This window comes from Lytechinus variegatus, chromosome 2 (assembly GCF_018143015.1).
Source record: "Lytechinus variegatus isolate NC3 chromosome 2, Lvar_3.0, whole genome shotgun sequence".
Lineage (NCBI taxonomy): Eukaryota > Metazoa > Echinodermata > Echinoidea > Temnopleuroida > Toxopneustidae > Lytechinus > Lytechinus variegatus.
This window is the reverse complement of record NC_054741.1, coordinates 293,871-314,495: the sequence shown is the minus strand read 5'-3', so window position 1 is coordinate 314,495 and position 20,625 is coordinate 293,871. Positions and strand designations below refer to the sequence as shown.

The window sequence follows — 20,625 nt, the reverse complement described above, 5'->3', positions numbered from 1 at the left end:
AATGACCTGTGACCTCCGACTGCAGCATAACATGCAGGTCCCCCAAGTCCATCTACCATCCAAGTTTGGTTGAAAAGCGACATACGGTTGCGGAGTTAGGTGTCATAAGAGAGTCTTGCATGTAAACTTTAACGTTGACCTGAAAATGACCTTTGACCTTACCATGTGACCTCAAACTGCAGCATAAGATGCAGGTCCCCCAAGTCCATCTACCATCCAAGTTTGGTTGAAAAGCGACATACGGTTGTGGAGTTAGGTGTCATAAGAGAGTCCTGCATGTAAACTTTAACGTTGACCTGAAAATGACATTTGACCTTACCATGTGAACTCCGACTGCAGCATAACATGCAGTTTCGCCAAGTCCATCTACCATCCAAGTTTGGTTGAAAAGCGACTTACGGTTGTGGAGTTAGGTGTCATTGCAGGTTTGTGACGGACGGACAATGGACGGACGACATTTGGATCCCTAAGTCTCGCCTTCACCTCTGATGGGCGAGACAAAAAAAAATCAGTAATCCTCGACTGGTGGTAGCCATTCATGAGTGTCTACACAATAAAAACAGATGGGGTTAGCCCACTATGCAAAAACATTGAGAACAGGCAGTGGACAAAGCTCCATCTCGGACTGTGGGTGGGCTTAACTTGCCTTTTAGCCCCCATCTGTAGTACAGTGTTAAGGATAATTTGGGTAGTGAGAAATGGGTTTTAGCTACGTACCAGTAAACTAAGCAAGTACTCAATGATTTCTGGCACAAGAAGGGACACACTATTTGGACCAGCTAGTTTCTCAGCAATGCAGCCCAGGACGGCTGCTATGTTCCGATGTCGCTGAGGTTTTAACTTTGCCTCCTCTGCTAGATGGGCGGATATTCCAAGGGCTCTGTATAATCTCTTAACTGTTTCCTATTGGAAAAAGGAATAAATATGATTTAATGTCAGAACACAGGATATTGAAGCAGATTCAAGGCATTTGGGCACCGTTTTTATTGATTTCTTTTATAGATTTGAATTGATTCAAATCTGATATATTCACCTTAGGATTATATTTAAAACAGATGAAGAAATACTAAGTGAAACTGAACTTAACCAACTTTTGACTTAAACTGACATTTACCACACTTTGGACCTTAATATAAACCTATGTGAATATTGGGGCTGCTAGAAAAGACCCCCCCCCCCCCCTTAAGAAGTATCTCATCTGGGTGTGATGGGTTCTACTCACCATGGTTGGAAGAGGGCATTCATCTATAAGAAGGGTGATTACAGCAGGTCCAAGGGGGTCATCCATGGGGATCACTCTAATCATTGCTTGGACAACCTTCGACCATCCACTTTCTAAAATACAAAGGAAAAAAGGGAGAAAATCTAATTTGGGTATAGCATTATTTTGGGGTAAATCTGCCTGTTGAGTTTCTGCCTAGACAGTCAGTGAAAGATCTGCAGTGTAGTCATCCCAATTTATGTAAGTTCTAGTAAACAGCATTTAACAATTCCCGGTGCTGAGACTAACCTTTTAGAAACTGCAATATCTATCAACACCCATTTTGCAGCGATATGTTCTCACTTGCCTTCATCGGAATTGACATCATTGCTTGCATATTTGCAAACCACCTCCAATTGTTTATCATGGTCAGGTACATGTACTTAATGCATTGCAGAAACTCAAGATATCAAAATCCAGACACCCAATTACCTTCCTTTGAAGTTGATTAAATAATTCAGCATAGAGTTGGCCGAACCTTTAACTCGCATCTTCAATAGTTACATTCAAGACGGCATTTTCCCAGACAGTTGGTCATTTTCAAACGTGAGTGACACGACAATCGGAGAGGTTTAGGGGCTCATATCTTCAAACTTAAAGGTTATGAATCAATCATGACTACTATATTTTATACAATGTAGGACTGGCATGGGCCACTACGAGTTTGATTTGAATTCAACAATTCGTTTAGTAGATATGATTAAAAAACGGTGCGTGAGTGACACGACAAATTTTGGACATGGGTTTCTGACCACTAACACATATGGTTGGATTCGTGCCCAAGTAGTTGTCATGGAGTACTGTGAGTACCAGTAAATGGACATAAATAGTGTACCTATCTAACACATATAGTCAAAATCAATCAAACCTTCTCTATGGAAAATGGTACCCTCCTATATACCGTGAGTGACACGACATCCAAAACGTGAGTGACACGACAAGTGCAAAAATACAACATTTATCTCAACATTGAAAGTATTTTTTGCATGATGTAGAAGAGTAAAATACCATTAACCAAAAAACAAGCTTAATTACATAATAACTGCTTTCTTTTAAGTTCATAACATGTCATCCTGATGTTTTATTCTTGGTTTATGGTCATATTTGCCCATCAACTCACATTCCCTATACCATACCACATTGTCACACTAGGGCTTCTACCACTCTCCTCTTTAGAGGAGGAGGGGGCACTTGAAGGAGGTGTTATGAGGTCTTGGCATTGACATCAACTCAAACATTCTTTTTGTGGCCTGATATCATTCAAAACTTTAACTCTTTCTCCCTATCTGTATATGAAAGTTTACAGGTTTATACAATTCAGCATCCACAACGGATGGAATAATTTTTCCTTGTAAGAAAGGTATTCTCAATAGTCACTTGCATCATCTGGCATGGTCTGGAAGCCAATGATGTCATGTATGACTGCCTTTTCTTGAAATATTGGATTTTAATATTATCCTCCTTTAATATTTTTATAGGCATTGTCCAAATAGGACATGGCAGTTTAAATGTCTTTTTTGGTACCAAACCACAATCACGTTGCTGCACACTTCAGATGGACTATCAGCAAATCGCCTTGAGAAAATTGGAAATTCAACTCAACAAGCATAGGTTTTCTCCTGAACACTGCTTGTATGTGGATTGTGGACCCTCCCAAGGCAGTACATATGTAGGCACTGTACCAAAATTCAGAGCTATGCTTTTTGCTGGAATTTGTAAGCGCCTTTTCATTGCTAATTATTTGATCATATACCATACCACGGGAATCCAGGGAAAGCCACAAGGTGAAAGACGCAGTCAGTACCTGATTCTTGCAGTCTGCTACTAAATAACAACTACAAGTCATTAGCCTTTCCTTTTCTAAGCCCTTGGATGTCACACTAAAATCCAATTCAACATCCCAACCAGGCTCCCTTTACACCTCAATAGCTTTTTCCCCTCCTTATCAGGGTACCCCCCCCCAAAAAAAAAAAGATCTACTGGTACATGGCAACCCATCCAAAGTTGCTCAAATCAAAATGCGGTCTCGGTTGGGACTTGTTGGGACCTACATGAACATGCATCATTTTGTTGTATTGAATATGTGTAAATGCAAATCTGCTCTGAACACACATCGGCCCACTTACGGTAGTTTGCTGTACAGACCATACATGTAGTTAATCACTAGCGGTGTGAATGGTGGCCAAACAAATAATGATTTTGAACTTGGCATGTAGCTGCTTCAAGCAATATCCAAAATGTTCTATCAAATCTCAGTACATTCTCACCTGAAATGTTTGTTTTCTTGCAAATTTTTCATGTCCTGGAATACAAGCTTTATGGCAAATGAAAAGGTTGATTTAATCAATCAGAAGGAAAAGAAAAATATTTTCTTTTCCGAATTTGAAAAAATGTTTGGTGTTCATGGTGATCTCTTATATCTCATGTACACTACTTTACCACTAAAATTTCTGCAAATTTCAAAAAAGGATCTGTGACTTTTCTAGCTGAGTATAACAAAGAAATAACATTACTCAAAAGAAAGGTGAACTTTCTGCTTATTTCTGTAAATGGAGACAGAGAATGTTCGAGTAATACCTAGGTATGACTTGAACCATCACCATCACCAACCCTTTATGCATTGTAAATATGTCCATTGCTTAAGTATAGTGGTTTTTCTCTTGATACATTCATAATTTTGTGTTGATTGATTACATGTATGTTGTTATATTCTTAATCACAGTACATTCACCAAAAAATCCGAGTCTTCACACCAATGGAAAATTGTCAGGATTTTTTAAACCAAGGCAACCACGGAGAGGAGAGAAAATAGATGAACTCAATGTCAAATTCAATATTTCCATAAAAAGGAGTAAAATTAGGAAGATGGAGGAAATTATTAGCCTAAAATAGGCCTAAATGATGTCAGGAACAACATTTTGACTGTATCCCTGGTAAAACGCTTAAAAAATTACTGGATGTCCTTTTTTATACACAATATAATACCGTGAGTGACACAACATTTCGTGAGTGACACGACATTGTGAGTGACACGACACAACTTTGACTGTTAATTTTAGCTTTACCTTAACACATTGGACCAAGTTACTTTATATACAATAAGGTACAGATAAACTGTATTTGCTCCAGTACTGGGATAAATTAATTTTCAGAATACACAGCTCTAGAAAACTTTTTGCATTTAAAACGTGAGTGACACGACAACCAGTTTTGAAAACTTTGAAACCCAATTTTTTTCAGAAAAACACTCCACAGAATTTTTTTTTGCTTTTTAGGAGTTAGATACAATACACAGCTTGTATCTTGCCAACAAATGTGCTTCTAATACAAATTTTATATTGTGATAGGCAATATGTGAATTTTAGTGCAAAAATCAACATTTTGTAACATTTGATTTCCCTTGCATAAAATTCACTGTATCTCAAGACATAATTAATAATTTTATGTAAATGAAATGGAAAAATATACTTTAAGATGTCTAGTTTCAAAAAACATTGAAGCCTAATGATTTCTAGCAAGTTTTAATTTTCACCCCCATGTCCACTTTTGTTTGAAAATGACCAGTTGGAAAACAACTGCAATTACTCCAATTCCCAAGGAAAAGTCAATATCAAAGCAATTTTGATCTAACTGAGACTAATATCTCTCACACATACATTTTCAAGAGTATTTGAGTCATTTCTTGCTAAGTGGATAGTTGATGATATTGCAGAACGTATTGATATAAACAGTTTGGTAATGTTAAAGGATCATACATTACCTGGTTAACCTGTTGAAATTTGTACTTGAAGGTCTTGATAAACCTGGGAACTACATGTATGAGCACTATTTAACATTTGATTTTACTTAACCCTTATTAAAATGGGGGGGGTAGATAATTTAACCTTCCCCCCCTTGACAAATTTTTACAGCACCGCTCTCTTTTTACTACTTTCATGCCCTGCGCATCTTTTGAGACCAAATTTGTAATGCCCTGGTACGCGGTTACGAAATTACACAATATTTTTAAGCGCGTGTTGGCTCAAAATTGCTAAAAATCGTGATTACGTGTACTAAGTCAATGCAAATTGTAGATTTATCAACCAAAAATCATAAATGTATTATTTTTACTTTTGTTGGTTTAGATGGATTTATTTTATGTTTGTATGATTGCAAAAGGGTATCGAAAAAACAATTTAAAACAAAGGTTTGAAAAAGCAAAGAAACACATAAGAATTATAAAAAGAATTAAGATGCATAGGAAATTAATTATTTTTCAACAATTTTTGGTAGATTTTTGTAGATGATCTTACACTTGGAGAGGTCATTAGGTGAAACGAACCCCCTAGCCTCCAGAATTTTCTTGATACATGTAGTGTTTCATATTGGTGCACTGAAAATGATCTTCTTCCCAAACCTGCCAAATGTAACTTGATGAATGTGTTATTTTCAAGACGAATGAATCCCCCAACAGATTTCTCAATGAATGATGAGTACCTTAATTCTGTTTCACATTGTTAGGAATTACCATCCAAGATGATCCGAAATGAAACCTCCACTAGGAAAACATAGTTTCAAAGGCATCTGGTAAGTTATATACTTTGTGTATTCTTAGGAAGTGCAAAACACCAATTAAAGACATGGTGATGGTTTACTCTTGTTTTATCAGGCCAGTTGAGTATGCATGCCCAGTTTGGCATATCTCACTGATAAAAACAAACACTGGCAGATGAAATTGAATATGTGCACGAGAGAGCACTTTGGATCATCTTGGGCCGAAACTATACATGTTACGATGGTGCCTTGCATGTGTTTAGACTGCCCTCACGCCGCAGTCGGTGGTATGCCCTTCTTCAGGGGTTTGGATTGAAGTTATTTAATTCTGTCTGACATAGGCACTTGCTTCCACTATCAAAGGCGAGTAGATGTAGTACACATTAAGGAACATGTCTGGTTTAAGTATCATCAAATGCAATACCGAAAGATATCAGAAATCAACAATACCCTTTTGTCGAGACACTTACAAACTTGATTTTTATGACAAATTTAACATACATGCATGCCTCTAATTCATTTTTGAAATTGTTATGAAATGTTTGTAAATGCAGACGTTATTCCTCTTCGTCAACTTCTTCCATTCCTTCTTTCCTTTTCTTCTTTCCCCTCCTTTTGTCCTTCAACACCATCCTTCTTCATCTCTTCTTTTTCGTCCCCTTCTTCTTACTGTTATTCTCCTTCCCTCATTCTTCATATTTGCCATGAAATGTAGTCAGATATATCATATATGTGAATGTTTGATAACTTTTGAAAATGTTTATGTTCTTGTTTTTGTCTCCTCTTTTAGTCTCCCTGACCTCCCTCTATTTCCCCTTGTCTCAAGTTTCTCATTCTGCAATACATTTCTACATATCCCCCTGCTCCCTCAGTTTTCTTTCTCTTATCTATCCTTTTGTCTTCAAGAAATACATATATATACATGTATCTCCATGTAAATTGATTTCCATAATTACTGATGTCATCCAATCATCAAGCCAAAAATAATATTGACTGTACTTGTCATGTTTGAGTTTTTTTGTGCTTTGTATCGACATTGTCAATTGACCCATTCAGTCCTGCTAATGGTCAATATGTGCATATAATGTAATTGTAATAATATTCTTGCATCGCAGATTTGTCGAAACAAAAAGAAAAAGACGTACTCAAAGAAATTACATGAGTATTGCCCATTACTCATAAAATATCTGAAAATATACTAATTACTAAGTTTTTTTTTATAGTGCAAGCATGTATATAACATTTGAAAATCAAAAGATGTATATGTTCATGATTACTGCCCGCATTAAATTGACAATTTTCAGGAATATGTGATAATTCAAATGTCCTAAAACAATGAAAAGTGATTTCATTCACAACTCACATGTCAATGTTTCAGGACATTTAACACTGTACAGTATGCTGCAAACTTACCAGTTTCAGCTATTTCATGTAATCTCAGCATGGCATATGGTGGCTCTTGTTCACTGTGAAGATAGATGATCAGAACATTCAAATTAAGTGTTTTCAAAGGGTAAGTCCACCCAGTAAAAAGTTGATAAATGAGAAAAATCAAACAAGCTTTACACTGAAAAAATACACTAAAAATCAGGAGCAAAATTGAGAAAGCTTTGACATTTTAGACTTTCACAAAAGTGCAGGTGTATGTCTATGCACATTCTGGTTGGTATAATCAAATGAAGGAAACGATAATGTCCCACTATTTACTATTTTTTTTGTATTTTATTATATTGGAATATCTGAAATTTTTTGTCATTATAATGTGAAACAAGAAAACGGAAAATTGCCACTGTTGCAACCTTTTGCGGTTCATAAAAATGCTATTGTATAATCTGCAAAACTGAAAAACAATCTGTATTTCATACAATAAAATAGGAAAGAACTAGTGACACAATCAACTTTCTTCCTTGCATATCACTGTGTTTATATTGAAGAAAATAATCATGAGAAAATAATATCATGAAGAAATAATTGTGATGTCACAGGTTTGTCCATTACCGGTATGCAACTTTAGACTTGCAATACAGAATGCCTGTTAAAATAACTCCTGAAAATTGAGCAATTTGCTCACTTCAGTTGAGATGCCAACCTTCTACACCAAATAGAGTGGGTTCAGTAAGGAGTCAACTCCAGTTGTGGATTGCACAATAAATTCATGGTACAATCAAATTGGAATAGGAGTGTATACTGTTTGCCGTGACCATGCCTCGATAGCGATCAAGTGGCAGTTATGTCAATGTCATCTCCTATAGCCCACACAAACTTCCGATTGATCAAACTTTATATTTGCTTATAAGAAAAAAAATCCGGTGAAAAAATGTGAGTATTGTCAGTTCATAAATTATTGGTGGAAATTCAGACAACGCTAGTTATCGGAACTTCATGTAACATAGCTGATCGCCGTGTTTACAACATGTACACAAACGAAAAAAATGCAGTGTACATGTGCGTCAAAAATGGACTTTCAAAACGGGCCTACACTGAAGTAAGATAATAATGTTTAGGTTTAGATTCATCTTGGATCCCCACAACATGTATGACAAGATCGTAGATAAAGATACCAAGCCAGCACGAAATGCAAAAGTAGGATTCTAATATCTACATGCATGACATCTTCTAATGCACACTTACTTATCCACAAGAGTTCTAATGACTTGCAACGTCCTAAGCATGAGTTGATTCACATGCTCCATTTCCTCATCATCACTACTGTGCACATGCGAAATGTCTGAGGTAAAGCTAGGTTGAGCGGCAGCCATGTCCCTGGAAGCCAGCATGTACAAAGGGGTGACCTGAGCTCGAACCTGTCTGTTCTCATTCAGGGACTGTCCTGACTGATCTGAGTTGTGATTTGTTGGTGTGCTATGTGAGGAGGGATAATCAGAATAATGTCCACCACCACCACCACCTCCACCACTACTGCTGCCATTTCCCCCATCCGTGGTGCCTCCATGCTCCAGAGTTCTTCGTCTGTGGTCCTTACTGATACATGAGTTTCCCATGGTATTGATGCAATACCTGAGAAAACGGTAAACCACCGGCCACTTCCGTACAAGCGTCTCTCGCAACACAAGATAGGAGTACCAAGCGGAGACAATCATGAATGTATTGCTGTCCAGTTAAAGATTAGAGGCAATATGGCATTTCACTACTTGATTCTTCACTTCTGCTTCAGGTTCTTCCTTAAGATTATTCCTGATTGATCAAGAGACAAAAAATGAAATTTTAGGAGGGAAGATGATGGGTAACTTGTTGCATTTCATTATCATCTGAGATATTAAACTGTTTAATAATAACATTCACACAATAAATAATTCTCTGCTGATTTCAAAACATTGCATGCACATGCGCGAGGGTCTGAGCGGACCCTCCGGCATGCAATGTTTAGAAATCAGCAGCGAATTATTCATACGTGTGAGGAACTCGATGTTGGCTCTAAATACCAATTTTGAGGCTAACCGGAGGATGGATATCAGGACTCAAATTTTAGCGGTTGCCCGGGTCCCATTGGCAACCAAAACTTCCGGCAGGCAACCTGTAAGTCCCTCAATGGTTGCCTGGATGGCAACCAAAAAAAATTCCAGATATTTTCTCTCAAAGAGAATAACATTCTCCAGAATTTTGCGGCAAACAAGAATGCATTTCCAGTCCAAAGTTTACAACTTCAGGAACAGGGAAAACATCTTTCAAGATCGCATTGTCGCAAAGTTTGAGCTCCAAAAGATCACCCAAAGCTATGCAAATATTCTCGATCATACCATGTGCTATGCGATCCAATCAAGCCAAAACTTTGCCTACAAATGGGGTCTTAGATTGACTTTCTGTATGTCAAAGATCAGCTAAGTCCTCAGTGAGAACCGTTATTAAACTTAAAGCTTAAAATGTTGACATGATTAAAGTGAGGTGTTGCAAGTTAATGTAGAAATTAAACAGTACTTTTGTTATGGAATATGGTAAGTGAATGCACAAAATGTAGAAGGCGCAACAATTTGTTCATCAATAATCAATATATAATACTTTATAAATTTCTTCACAATCGGATGTAAAATAAGTTATGACATTTTAAAATTTCTCTTAGTTTCACAAAACAGTTATGTGCACATCCTGGTCGGTATGCAAATGAGGAGACTGATGACATCACTCACCCACTATTTCATTTGTATTTCATTTTATAATCTGAAATATTCAAAGTTTCTCCTCATTGTCCTGTGAAACAAAGTTTTCTTCCACCCTGAACATGTGGCATTACCATTGTTATGACATTTTATGGTTCAGTTAAGATGGTCCCTCATGTTAAATTGGTAAAAATTGGAATATTGCATGATTCAAACAATAAAAAAACACAAGAAATAGTGAGTGATGGACATCATTGACTCTTTGATTTGCATGTCACTGAGTTGTGCATTAAACTGTTTTGTGAAAAATAAGTGAAACTTTAAAATGTCATAACTTTCTTATTTTACATCCAATTTTTATCAAATTTTCAGCATTATGCTTGTTTGATTTATCTCTATTTATTTGAATCAACAAATTTCTGGGGTGGACTTAGCCTGGAGGCGTCTGGGGAGTAAATTCATCTACCTACGTAGGTTACTCCCCTAACGCCTGGCTTTGCTTTATATGCCTCTCTGTAGAGGCTACGATTACCCGTGTTGAACCTAGACCTAAATCACTAATTTTATTTTTTGTTTTTTGCCCAAAGTTATGTACATGGGCAAGTTTTATGTTTACCCCCATTTTTTAGCAATTTTGTTACTTTTCATTAAATATTAGTAAAATTGAAAAAAGTTAAGAGCAAGAGCGTTCACTTACCCCGTCTGTTAAAGTCGCCATTTTTATTTCTTTTGTTATCGATAACTAGATACACTCGCGTGCAGAGCTGAAACTTAGATTTTAAAAATACTTGCATTTGCCGATTATATCACGATTCGTAAAATATTTGTCTCGGTTGATGAATATCATAAAGTAATTTATATGATATTTATTGATTAAAACAAATATTTTGCGATTCCTGATTGGCAGATGCAAGTATTTTTTAAATCCAAGTTGGCAGCTCTACAGTATAGAGCTGCCAACTTGGATTAAAAAGATAACCTAAGTAGGTAGATGAATTTACTCCCCAGATGCCTCCAGGCAAGGTGGACTTGACCTTTAAAACATGTCCAGACAGAAAAAAAAGACCCCTGAAGTTAAACAACTTAACATTTTCGGAATATCTTTGCCGTTATAATTTTTAGGTAATGACTATTGGTGTGCGCCACCGATTAAAACAGCATTACATTGAACTTCGCAGATTGGGAATGAAACTTGACTTTGCTTTGGCTTTGGATCAAAGACAAAGCGCAGCGCATGTGAAAATCAAAACATTGCACGCAAATTTGGCCACCCCCAAATCGGCAGGTTTCCGACACGCGTAAGAAAAAATCCTGGCAAGTATAGGCAAGAACGCTAGTATAGGACTAACATTATAGTATAGTGAGTGATCGTATTACCGACCGGCCATGTATTACCGAACGTGCGTATCGTACGCCTCAGAAAATAATTTCATACGCTCAAAACTTTGCAACATTCTTTCACAGAGAAATTTAATAGAAAGATGATAACAAATGGTCAAAAACACATTTTCAAAGTCTTAATATTCTAGAAATAATAAAATATGGTCAAAATGGCACATCAGTGATTTTGTTGTTTTCTCAAATTTTTCCATAGAAAACACACGTTCGGTAATACGATACCTTTTTCAAGTGACCAAAATATTTCACACGCGAAGAGGGGTCCGATTGGAAGCTACAATCGTAAAAAAGAAAAACGATTTCGGCAAATATTTTACTTTTTTATATTTTGTAGGTAATTGTGTATTTATGGTGAAAGTTTGATGAATTTTATGAGAATAATGTGTGTGATATGATTGACTTCATGAAGTGTTCGGTAATACGATCCACTACCATACATGTAGGCCTAGTACAGCATATTTTTTTTTACAAACTAAGGCTCCCTAGTTGAGAAGTTTTCTCTTAAAAATTAATGACCAAAACTGCTATTTAAATCAAAATTATTCCATTGTTAGGTGCGCAGTCAGACTTGTCTTACTCTTACCTATAGTATATGGATACCTACATTGTATGGATGCTTCTGAACGCAGCCTAAGACTCTATATTCAGTTCCAAATTCTGTCTCCTCTTGGGGACCACATCAATATTTTGACTCACCACCACAGCACAGAGCAGTGCTGTACTGTAGGATGGGTCGGGTGTCCGGACACTTTAAAGTTTATCTTTTTGAAGCCTTCTTTTTTGTCTGTGGATTACTCTAAAAATGTGAATTCATTACTTCTAATAATTTTCGGTTTTGTTCTTTATAATATTTCCTAACATTTTGTACTAATAATTGATGAAACTTCGCTTGTAATTTTTTTCCAAAGACATTCTAAAATTGATCGTCCGGACACACAACCCGTCCGGATACACAACAACTGGGTATACCGTATACTGTGGCTGTGCAAGTGGGTCGTGGTAATCAACACAACAAACATCGATCATGAACATGATGACTATAAACATAATTTAACACAAATCACAACAATCATGACTATGATGATCTGACGTTAGGAGGTGTACGAAAATCTTACCAACTTCAAAAAAAGAAAAAGTCACTGTTTCGTCCGCTTTTCTTATCCTCCTGCAAGAAATCTGCCATATTACAAGTGAAAACGAACCAATCCATCAACTAGGAAATGACCTTTCCTTGAGGCCGAGGCGCGTACTTAACTTGCGCGCGAGCACTGCTGAGAGTATATACGAGTCGAGGTCGAGACTACCGGTTGGGTATATGGTTCGCCGCCGCGCCGAGCCCGGCCCCATAACATACCGGTGTGTACAAGTACGAGACAGGAGTGTCCGAACAACGCTTGGGAAGGGCGCCACCATGGGCGCCTCATCGTATGGCAAGCCGTTTTAACATTTAATCCAATTTCTCGATATCAAGAATTCGATTTCTTGATATCAAGAGCATGCAGCAAATAACACATTTTGTTGAAAAACGTCACCTGACTAACGTATTTGTTTCCGTTCGTAGACCCTTTTCATTTGAAACAATTAATACAGTCTAAACAAAATTAATTAACGCATTTAACAGCAATGTTCTTGTACTGTAAAGCTTTGCCTACTGATGTTTGTAATATAGCTACAGTTTGAGAAAACAAATATTTAGTAGTATCGAGTCCGGAATCGATTTTGATTTTCAATATAGGGTCTGCGTGCGTATAGTATAAATCTAGCAGGCTATCATCTTCTGCTACGTACCGTAAACTAAATAAGCGAACATGCGTGCATCCTCCCGCTGAGAAAGAAAACTTCCGACACCTGAAAATGATTGTGTACCCCTGTCCCCTTCTGCTTTCAACAGCTGATTTTCCAAACTTTATTTAGTTCCACCTCCCCAATGATGTGCACCCCATATACCACTTTAGTTCCACCTCCCCATGCTCAAAACAGCCTACGCCCTTGTTTTATTATGCCATTTTCACCTCAATTTGTCTCTGCCATTATTTTGTTACCCCCTGCAGTGTACCCCTGCCATTTTTGCCTCTGCTATTTCAATCTCGATCTGCCCTGGCAGCGGCGTAGCAAAGTTAAAAGTTTAGGGGGCAGCAGAAAACGGGCACTATCTATATACTGCCCCAAAACATAACACATTATATACCTACTCTAACTATGACAGAACGAATAAGTGTTCAAATTTCTTGAATCACAATAGCATTTGAGGCTAGGGCGATATGATGGAACTTATATAGGCCTACTTTCGGGGAGGGGATGAGGGTTGGATAAGCCAAAAAGGACACTACATCTCCAAGGGGGATTTGGGTGCAAACATATTTTCAAATCACCATATTACATTTCTGCCAGAATTGGGTACGTTTTGAAATGCATGCATGGAGATAAACCTTTTTCAAGGGGATTTCTGGGACGGTACTTCTGAACATCGTCTTTTCTCCATATTTTTTTTTCTCAGAGACGCCCCCCCCCCCCAACAAAAAACGCCCCCAAAAAGAAAACAAAAGCAGAAGAAGAGGAGAAAAACGAAAAAAAGTGAAAGGAGAAAAGGGAAGAAAGTTATAGCTATGTTGTTTTTCCCCTTTTTGTCAAAAGGATGAAAACCTAAACGAAACGTTAACGTTGATCTTCTCTCTTCATACAGATTTTTTTTTTGTTTCCTACATCTTTTTTTATACTCCGTTTTCCCCGTTTCCCGGTTGAGGGAATCGTATATTCTTGCCAGAAATTATACATGGGTTTAGAGTATGAAAAGTATTTTTTTCAATCACATTGACACAAAATGTCGGCTCTTCTGTTCGAGGCGGGTAAACAATATTACCGTCACTTCCCGACTCCCCAAATGAAATTTCTTTTGCTTTTCAGCGAGAAATTTTTTGCAAAGTATATCTGCTCAAAGTGAGAGGCATTAAAGGTCAAGTCCACCCCAGAAAAATGTTGATTTGAATAAATAGAGAAAAATCAAACTAGCATAGTGCTGAAATTTTCATCAAATTCAGATGTAAAATAAGAAAGTTATGACATTTTAAATTTTCGCTTATTTTTCACAAAACAGTGATCTGCACAACTCAGTGACATGCAAATGAAACAGTCGATAATATCACTCACTCACTTTTTCTTTTGTTTTTTATTGTTTGAATTATACAATATTTCATTTTTAAAAGATATGACAATAATGACCAACATGACTGAACCATATAGTATTAAACAATGCTAATTCCACATGTTTAAGATGAATTAATTGTTGTATCACTTGACATTGAGAAAATCAGAATATTTCACATTTCATATAATAAAATACAAAAGAAATAGTGAGTGGATGACGTCATAGTTTCCTCACTTGCATACCAGCCAGGATGTGCGTAAAACTGTTTTGTGAAATTAAGCGAAACTTTTAAATGTCATAACTTTCTTATTTTACATCCGATTTTGATGAAATTTTCAGTGTTATGATTGTTGGATTTTTCTCTTTTTCTTCAAATCAACTTTTTGTTGGGGTGGACTTGTTCTTTAAATTCGTGCCGTGCTGTATGCAAAAGTATGTACGATATGAAACTTTATACTATATCGCTGCACATCCATCTCCTGTCTTGTTTTGTGCCATTGATTTAACATTTTTAATATCACTGACGTTTCTTAATCAAATAAAGGAAGCGCTTAATATGATCGAAATTACATAATTTTGTTTTCTTTTGAAATAGATCACAAAGGTTTCCGTGCTTCGCGAGCATGGAAAAGGTAAATAAGTCCCTCTTTTAGCTTGCAGCTCGTTTTTCTTCTTAATCGAGTTATGGTCTCATAAATGTCAAAATTTTAGCACGTTAAAGTTTCAGAGAAATTTCTAAAATTCAAAGCTTCAACGCCATTCGCGGGAAGGAATATGGCCTATTGCCTTCCTGCGTATACCCGACTTCTACTCTGTTTTGCGACTTGAGTTAACTTGAGTTTACGAAATTGCAATCAAATCTGATGTGACCAAAATAAGCATTTTATACCGCCAATTATTCTGTGTTCAATTGAAAATGCATAGACGAGGGCGCTAGTATACCTGTGCTTACAGATGGGTTAAACATTAAAACATTTTTTTTCTTTTAAATAACAACAAGGCGATAACACTTTATAGGCGTATATAGGCTTGGTTAGTTACATGTGGCGAACATAATATTGCATATATATATATAATTATATATATATATATATATATATATATATATATATATATATATATATATATATGTATATATATATATATATATACTGACGTAGCAATATCGTCCAACTCCTTTATTATGCCAAGCTTTCGACCGTGTAACCGGTCTTCCCATCCAAAGTAACTTTCAAATACTATTTTCACTTTCCGTTAAACATCTTTGAGCTAAAAAAACGTTTCCTTCAATTATTATTAAGTTTTATTGGTTTTCGTTTGTATTTTTCCGTTGCATGCCTGTTTAGGTTGTGTTTATGTTGCATGACATCCTTATTTTCGTTAATTTTTGTTTATATTCTTTTGTATCCCTCGATCCCCCGAGGAAGACCGGTTACACGGTCGAAAGCTTGGCATAATAAAGGAGTTGGACAATATTGCTACGTCCTGCAGCCTCTCTCTTTTGTCAAAGTCACACTTATTCACATTACGATGCTGCACCTCGATCATACGAGACCAAGGCATATTCTCGATATATATGTAATATTGTTGTGAAAGAAATGGACGAAGAGAACAATGGTAGGCGTAGCTTAAATCAAGGTTCCCCAGAGCTATCTACAATTTGGAATTGGTGATGCCGAAAAAATTCTCTGCCGGGAATCGAACCCGGGCCCCCAGCTTTGAACGCCGGTGCATTAACCACTAGACCACAGAGACGGGTTAGTGGCTATAATATACATGATATAGGGCAACCCGATCCGATTGACCGTCAGATAGACAGATTTGTCGCTATATACCATTTTCCTTTGTCGGGTGTAAGTGGGTTTTTTGAACGATGACAAGCCGCCATGCCTCAGATGGATCAAAGCTATTGCTTTGATACAGTACATACATACCGTATATATACATATGTATTTTTTTTCATATTAAACTTATACAAGCATATACCCATTCATACTTCTTATAAATTATAAACAATATAATACTATATAGCACATCACTAAACTATACTATTAACGTTTCGTTCTTGAAACGAAACGTAATGCTTTCTCTGTCCCTGGGCCATCTTTTTTAATTGTTTGTCCTGGCTGTGATTCATTCAATTCTACAATAAGCATTGATCATTCAACCATATTTTAGAAATATAAAAATGTCTGACAGTTTCTACCTCAGGAAATCCATCACCATGATCACAAAAACCTGTTTGATGGAACCCTCATTAATCTAATACCCCCTTCCATATGCTTTTCCCCGGTGAACTTCCCTCGGCGAACTTCGCCGCGGTGAAACTGTTTCCCCGGCGAAGTTCGCCAGTTAAACAGACAGTATATGAAAGCTAACTAGAGAACTTCTCTTCTGTAATGACGTCAGAGGTCTTTTTTTTTCTCCCCGTGATGAACTGAGATTCCGCGCGCTAGCTATAGCTCACAATGATGTATTATTTCCGTGGCTAAATGATGTAGAAGGCCATGCCTTATGAGTAGTCTGCTTGGGGGGGGGGGCACTCGATATATAATACATATAGTGCGCCGCGGATCGAGGGCCCATTTTTACACTCAAATTTCCGTTCCAAGGCATATCATTTTTGTCTTATTGAGAAAAAGAAAAAAAAATGCCGCTCCAAAGCATAGCATTTTCTTTTTATCGAGAAAAAAGAAGAAAGAAATCCGCTCCAAAGCTTCGCATAATTTTCGTTACGCCATTCCGGTCGCATTGATCAGCTAAAGCGAGCTGCATTTTTGGTGAAAAGCGGCCGCAGAGCGCTGTCCGACCATCGCCTCTGCGCGAGCACACCCGGCGCCCGTACCGCCGGGCTAGCTGCATGCATGCACGTATGCCCGTTCCATAGGGATGAATACGCAATCCGCGCAGGCGACCCGTTCCAGGGACCCCCGTTTTCACAAACATTTGTCGTTCCGAGGACCCTCCTTTAATAAGTCCGCTCCAAGGCCCCCGTTTTTTGTCTCGCCCGCGGCACACCCCTACCTCTTTTTTGGTCGAGTGCCCCCCCCCCCCCGGGCAAACCCTTCCCTCGAGTGAAGGGTCTGAATTGCAGCCTACTTATCACTCATGTGGTAGTCTTTGCGTAGAGACGCACTTTTTGATTAAAGTTTTAATCAGGGTCTGCCTGCAGACTACTTTATGATTGATTCGATCATTCCATAGAGTTAAATACCCTCGAATATATTAAATTTTTATTCACTAACAATATTTAATTCAAAAGCGTTATTTTACATGCTGAAAATGCGCCTGAAATATCAAAATATAGTTTCTTTCTTGCCAAACTATCTTACAACTTTATGAAATAAGTTGCGTAATTTCTGATAATGTTATTTGATTACTTTTTCTATTTATTTTTTAATAAAGCCTTCTTTGCGCAGGAGTCTTTTATTTCATTTCCTTTTATTCCACAGTGACCAGGGATCCAAACCTTATATTTGAGTCTTGTAATAGTCATAATTTCTGTGATATTATCAGATATAGGATCGTCTTTCCGATTCTGTAAATACTAAAGTGGAGTTAATGAATCACTGAAAATAACCACACTATATATTAAGATGGAAAGTGCGCTATACGAATCTCATATATATATATATACATATATATATATATATATATATATATATATATATATATATATATATATATATATATATATATATATTATATAAATAGTGTATAATCTATTGTACAATATACTGGATTATATGTACGACAAATATAAAATTATCCCGAGTGCAGGTTTATTTCACCGAGGCCGAAGGCCGAGGTGAAATAGGCTTGCACGAGGGATAATTTTATATTTGGAGTTCATATAGTCCAGTAATATTGTATGATAGAACGTTCACTATTTATTATAGTAAATAGATCCCTTAATCTAAGCCCCCCCATCATGGATTTTGCCATCCAAAAATCGAAAGTTATATTGTACATATGTACAATATAACTTTTTGAAGGGAGGTCACGTGGTACAAATCCAGCCAATCACAGCTCGTATTTTACTACCACTATTTACTATATATATATATGAGATTCGTATAGCGCACTTTCCATCTATATAAATAATATATATCTATATAAATATATATATATATATATATATATGTATATATATATATATATATATATATATATATATGTGTGTGTGTATATATATATATATATATATATATATATATATATATATTATTGCAGTACAATATTAATCGCAATCGATTCCGAGATGTGAAATTCGATATAATCCTTTTCCTTGGTAAATGGAAAAATAAGGCACATATATACCGTATTGTAGAAAGCGGCTGACCTATAACCCCTTTTCTGGAACTTTGGATCCATCAGTGTATATGGGGTTGGTTGGACCATTTTGTATTTATTAATTCCAAACTCAGTTGTTATAATTGTATTGGATGATCCAATTTCTTGATTTGTGAACTTAATTAAGTGGTATGACTGGTGAACAAAGTAATTCATAAATCTTAAACAAAAGAATTTATAAATCTTAAGGTGTCATGACAAGGCGTACACTAGCGTAATGCAAATTTCAAATGGCAATATATCTCCGTGTATTTTTAGTCTCAATCTTCAGACCCAGTAGCGTACGTATATAGGGGTGGCTACAGGGGTTCACCCCCCTGACCTCTCCCCTTAGGGGAGACAACAGTGGTTCACCCCCCCCCCCCTCCATATCCAAAACTTGCATGCTGTGCACCGGACATGTAAACATAGCAATGAGACGATGTTTGCAGACCTCGCGATCAATGACTAGTGGTGCAGAATGTTCCATTGCGGCTTTATTGGGGGGGGGGGGGTGGCATTACAGAGGGATAAAATGTATATATACACAAATAATGTTTCAGCGTTGATTCGTAATATTTTGTGTCAATTTCATGAATTATCGTTGTTTGAACATTTAAAACATCATTATAAAGTGAAAGGAATAAGTAAAACTTAATTTTCCGACTTATATAGGCCTACCTATGCAGTGGTAAGCTAGGTTGCACCCCTCGTATACATAATGGACCCGTCACAATATTCAGAGACATATCCAACTTTCAGAGAATAAAATTTATTTTTGTTGGCAAAAATAATGGTATCTGATATATTTATATCTATAGTTCGGACTGACAATGTATACATATTTATATATTCCTAATAAAATGTTCAGCACTGCAATGGAAAGAGCTAGAAAACCGCTGTGACTCGAACAACACACCGACGTACACAAAAGCTCTGTCCAGCCCTATAATATGTTGAATACACGTCGAGTGTAGGTTTGCTCTTCTGACATCACTATCACAAAGAAAATCTCCTCTGATTTGATGATAAAAGTGCCGTATTTCCTTATTAACCAATCTCCATGGTTCTTTCATGAGCATTTGCCTTACAATGTTCCCTTTATTATAATCTGGGCGGAAATTCTTGATACCATCACCCAGCGACGTGACGACGGATATAATCCACCCGGGTACTATAAAAATGTCCCCCAACCCATTATTCCAATACATATTCCTGACTATGGATGGTTTTGAGTGATTTTAATGTAATAAAGTGCCATATTTCCCACCAATTGAATATAAAAAGAATAATGGTCATTTGATAGAAGAATTAAGTGTTCATTTCACGGGGACGGAAATTCTATCTGAATCAACTATTGATACACATTTGTTTGTGAAAAAAGGGTATTTTCGTCCGACAAGTTGTCAGATATGACAACTTTCCTGGATTCTGATTGGTTGAGAAGAACTTTTACTATATAGTAACTGTCGGATAACATATATAGGACTTGTCGGATAAAACGTCTGACAAGTCCTTTCATGAAACGCTCCCCTGATCGATCTGTCCGCTAGTTTTCCATATGTAATTTTTTTTTTCATACTCAACCCCCCCAGAATTCAACCCCTCCCCCAATAATTCTTCTTTTTTTCCTCGTCAAATTTTTTTTGAGATACAATAGGATGTAAAAATTGGTGGTGAAGATTTTTTTTTTCTTGTCAAGTTATATTGGGGTAGGAAACGACCCGTAGTGAAGAGTGAAGACCTTTTTTTTCTTCCTCAAAATTTCATTCAGCTTGAACCTTGATCCCCCCCCCCCCACTCCCTTTCAAAATCCTGTGAACGCCACTGGTGGAGGGAGC

General features: G+C 36.9%; 1 protein-coding gene across 3 annotated transcripts in view; it reads right to left on the bottom strand.

Annotated features, from left to right (window-relative positions):
- LOC121406998 (RING finger and SPRY domain-containing protein 1-like) overlaps nucleotides 1–12,860 on the bottom strand; it is a 31,395-nt gene extending 18,535 nt beyond the window's left edge. Inside the window, exons 1-5 of one of the 3 annotated variants that reach the window (XM_041597883.1) lie at nucleotides 12,840–12,860; nucleotides 8,426–8,989; nucleotides 7,208–7,260; nucleotides 1,223–1,335; nucleotides 718–903 (exon numbers count right to left, since the gene is read on the bottom strand). In XM_041597883.1, coding sequence (XP_041453817.1) covers nucleotides 718–903; nucleotides 1,223–1,335; nucleotides 7,208–7,260; nucleotides 8,426–8,895 — 822 coding nt within the window. In that variant the 5' untranslated portion in view covers nucleotides 8,896–8,989; nucleotides 12,840–12,860. Of the gene's footprint in view, nucleotides 1–717; nucleotides 904–1,222; nucleotides 1,336–7,207; nucleotides 7,261–8,425; nucleotides 8,990–11,911; nucleotides 12,010–12,422; nucleotides 12,546–12,839 lie in introns of those variants that run through there. The other 2 variants (XM_041597882.1, XM_041597884.1) reach the window with 2 other exon arrangements.
- Nucleotides 12,861–20,625: the final 7,765 nt, after the last annotated feature.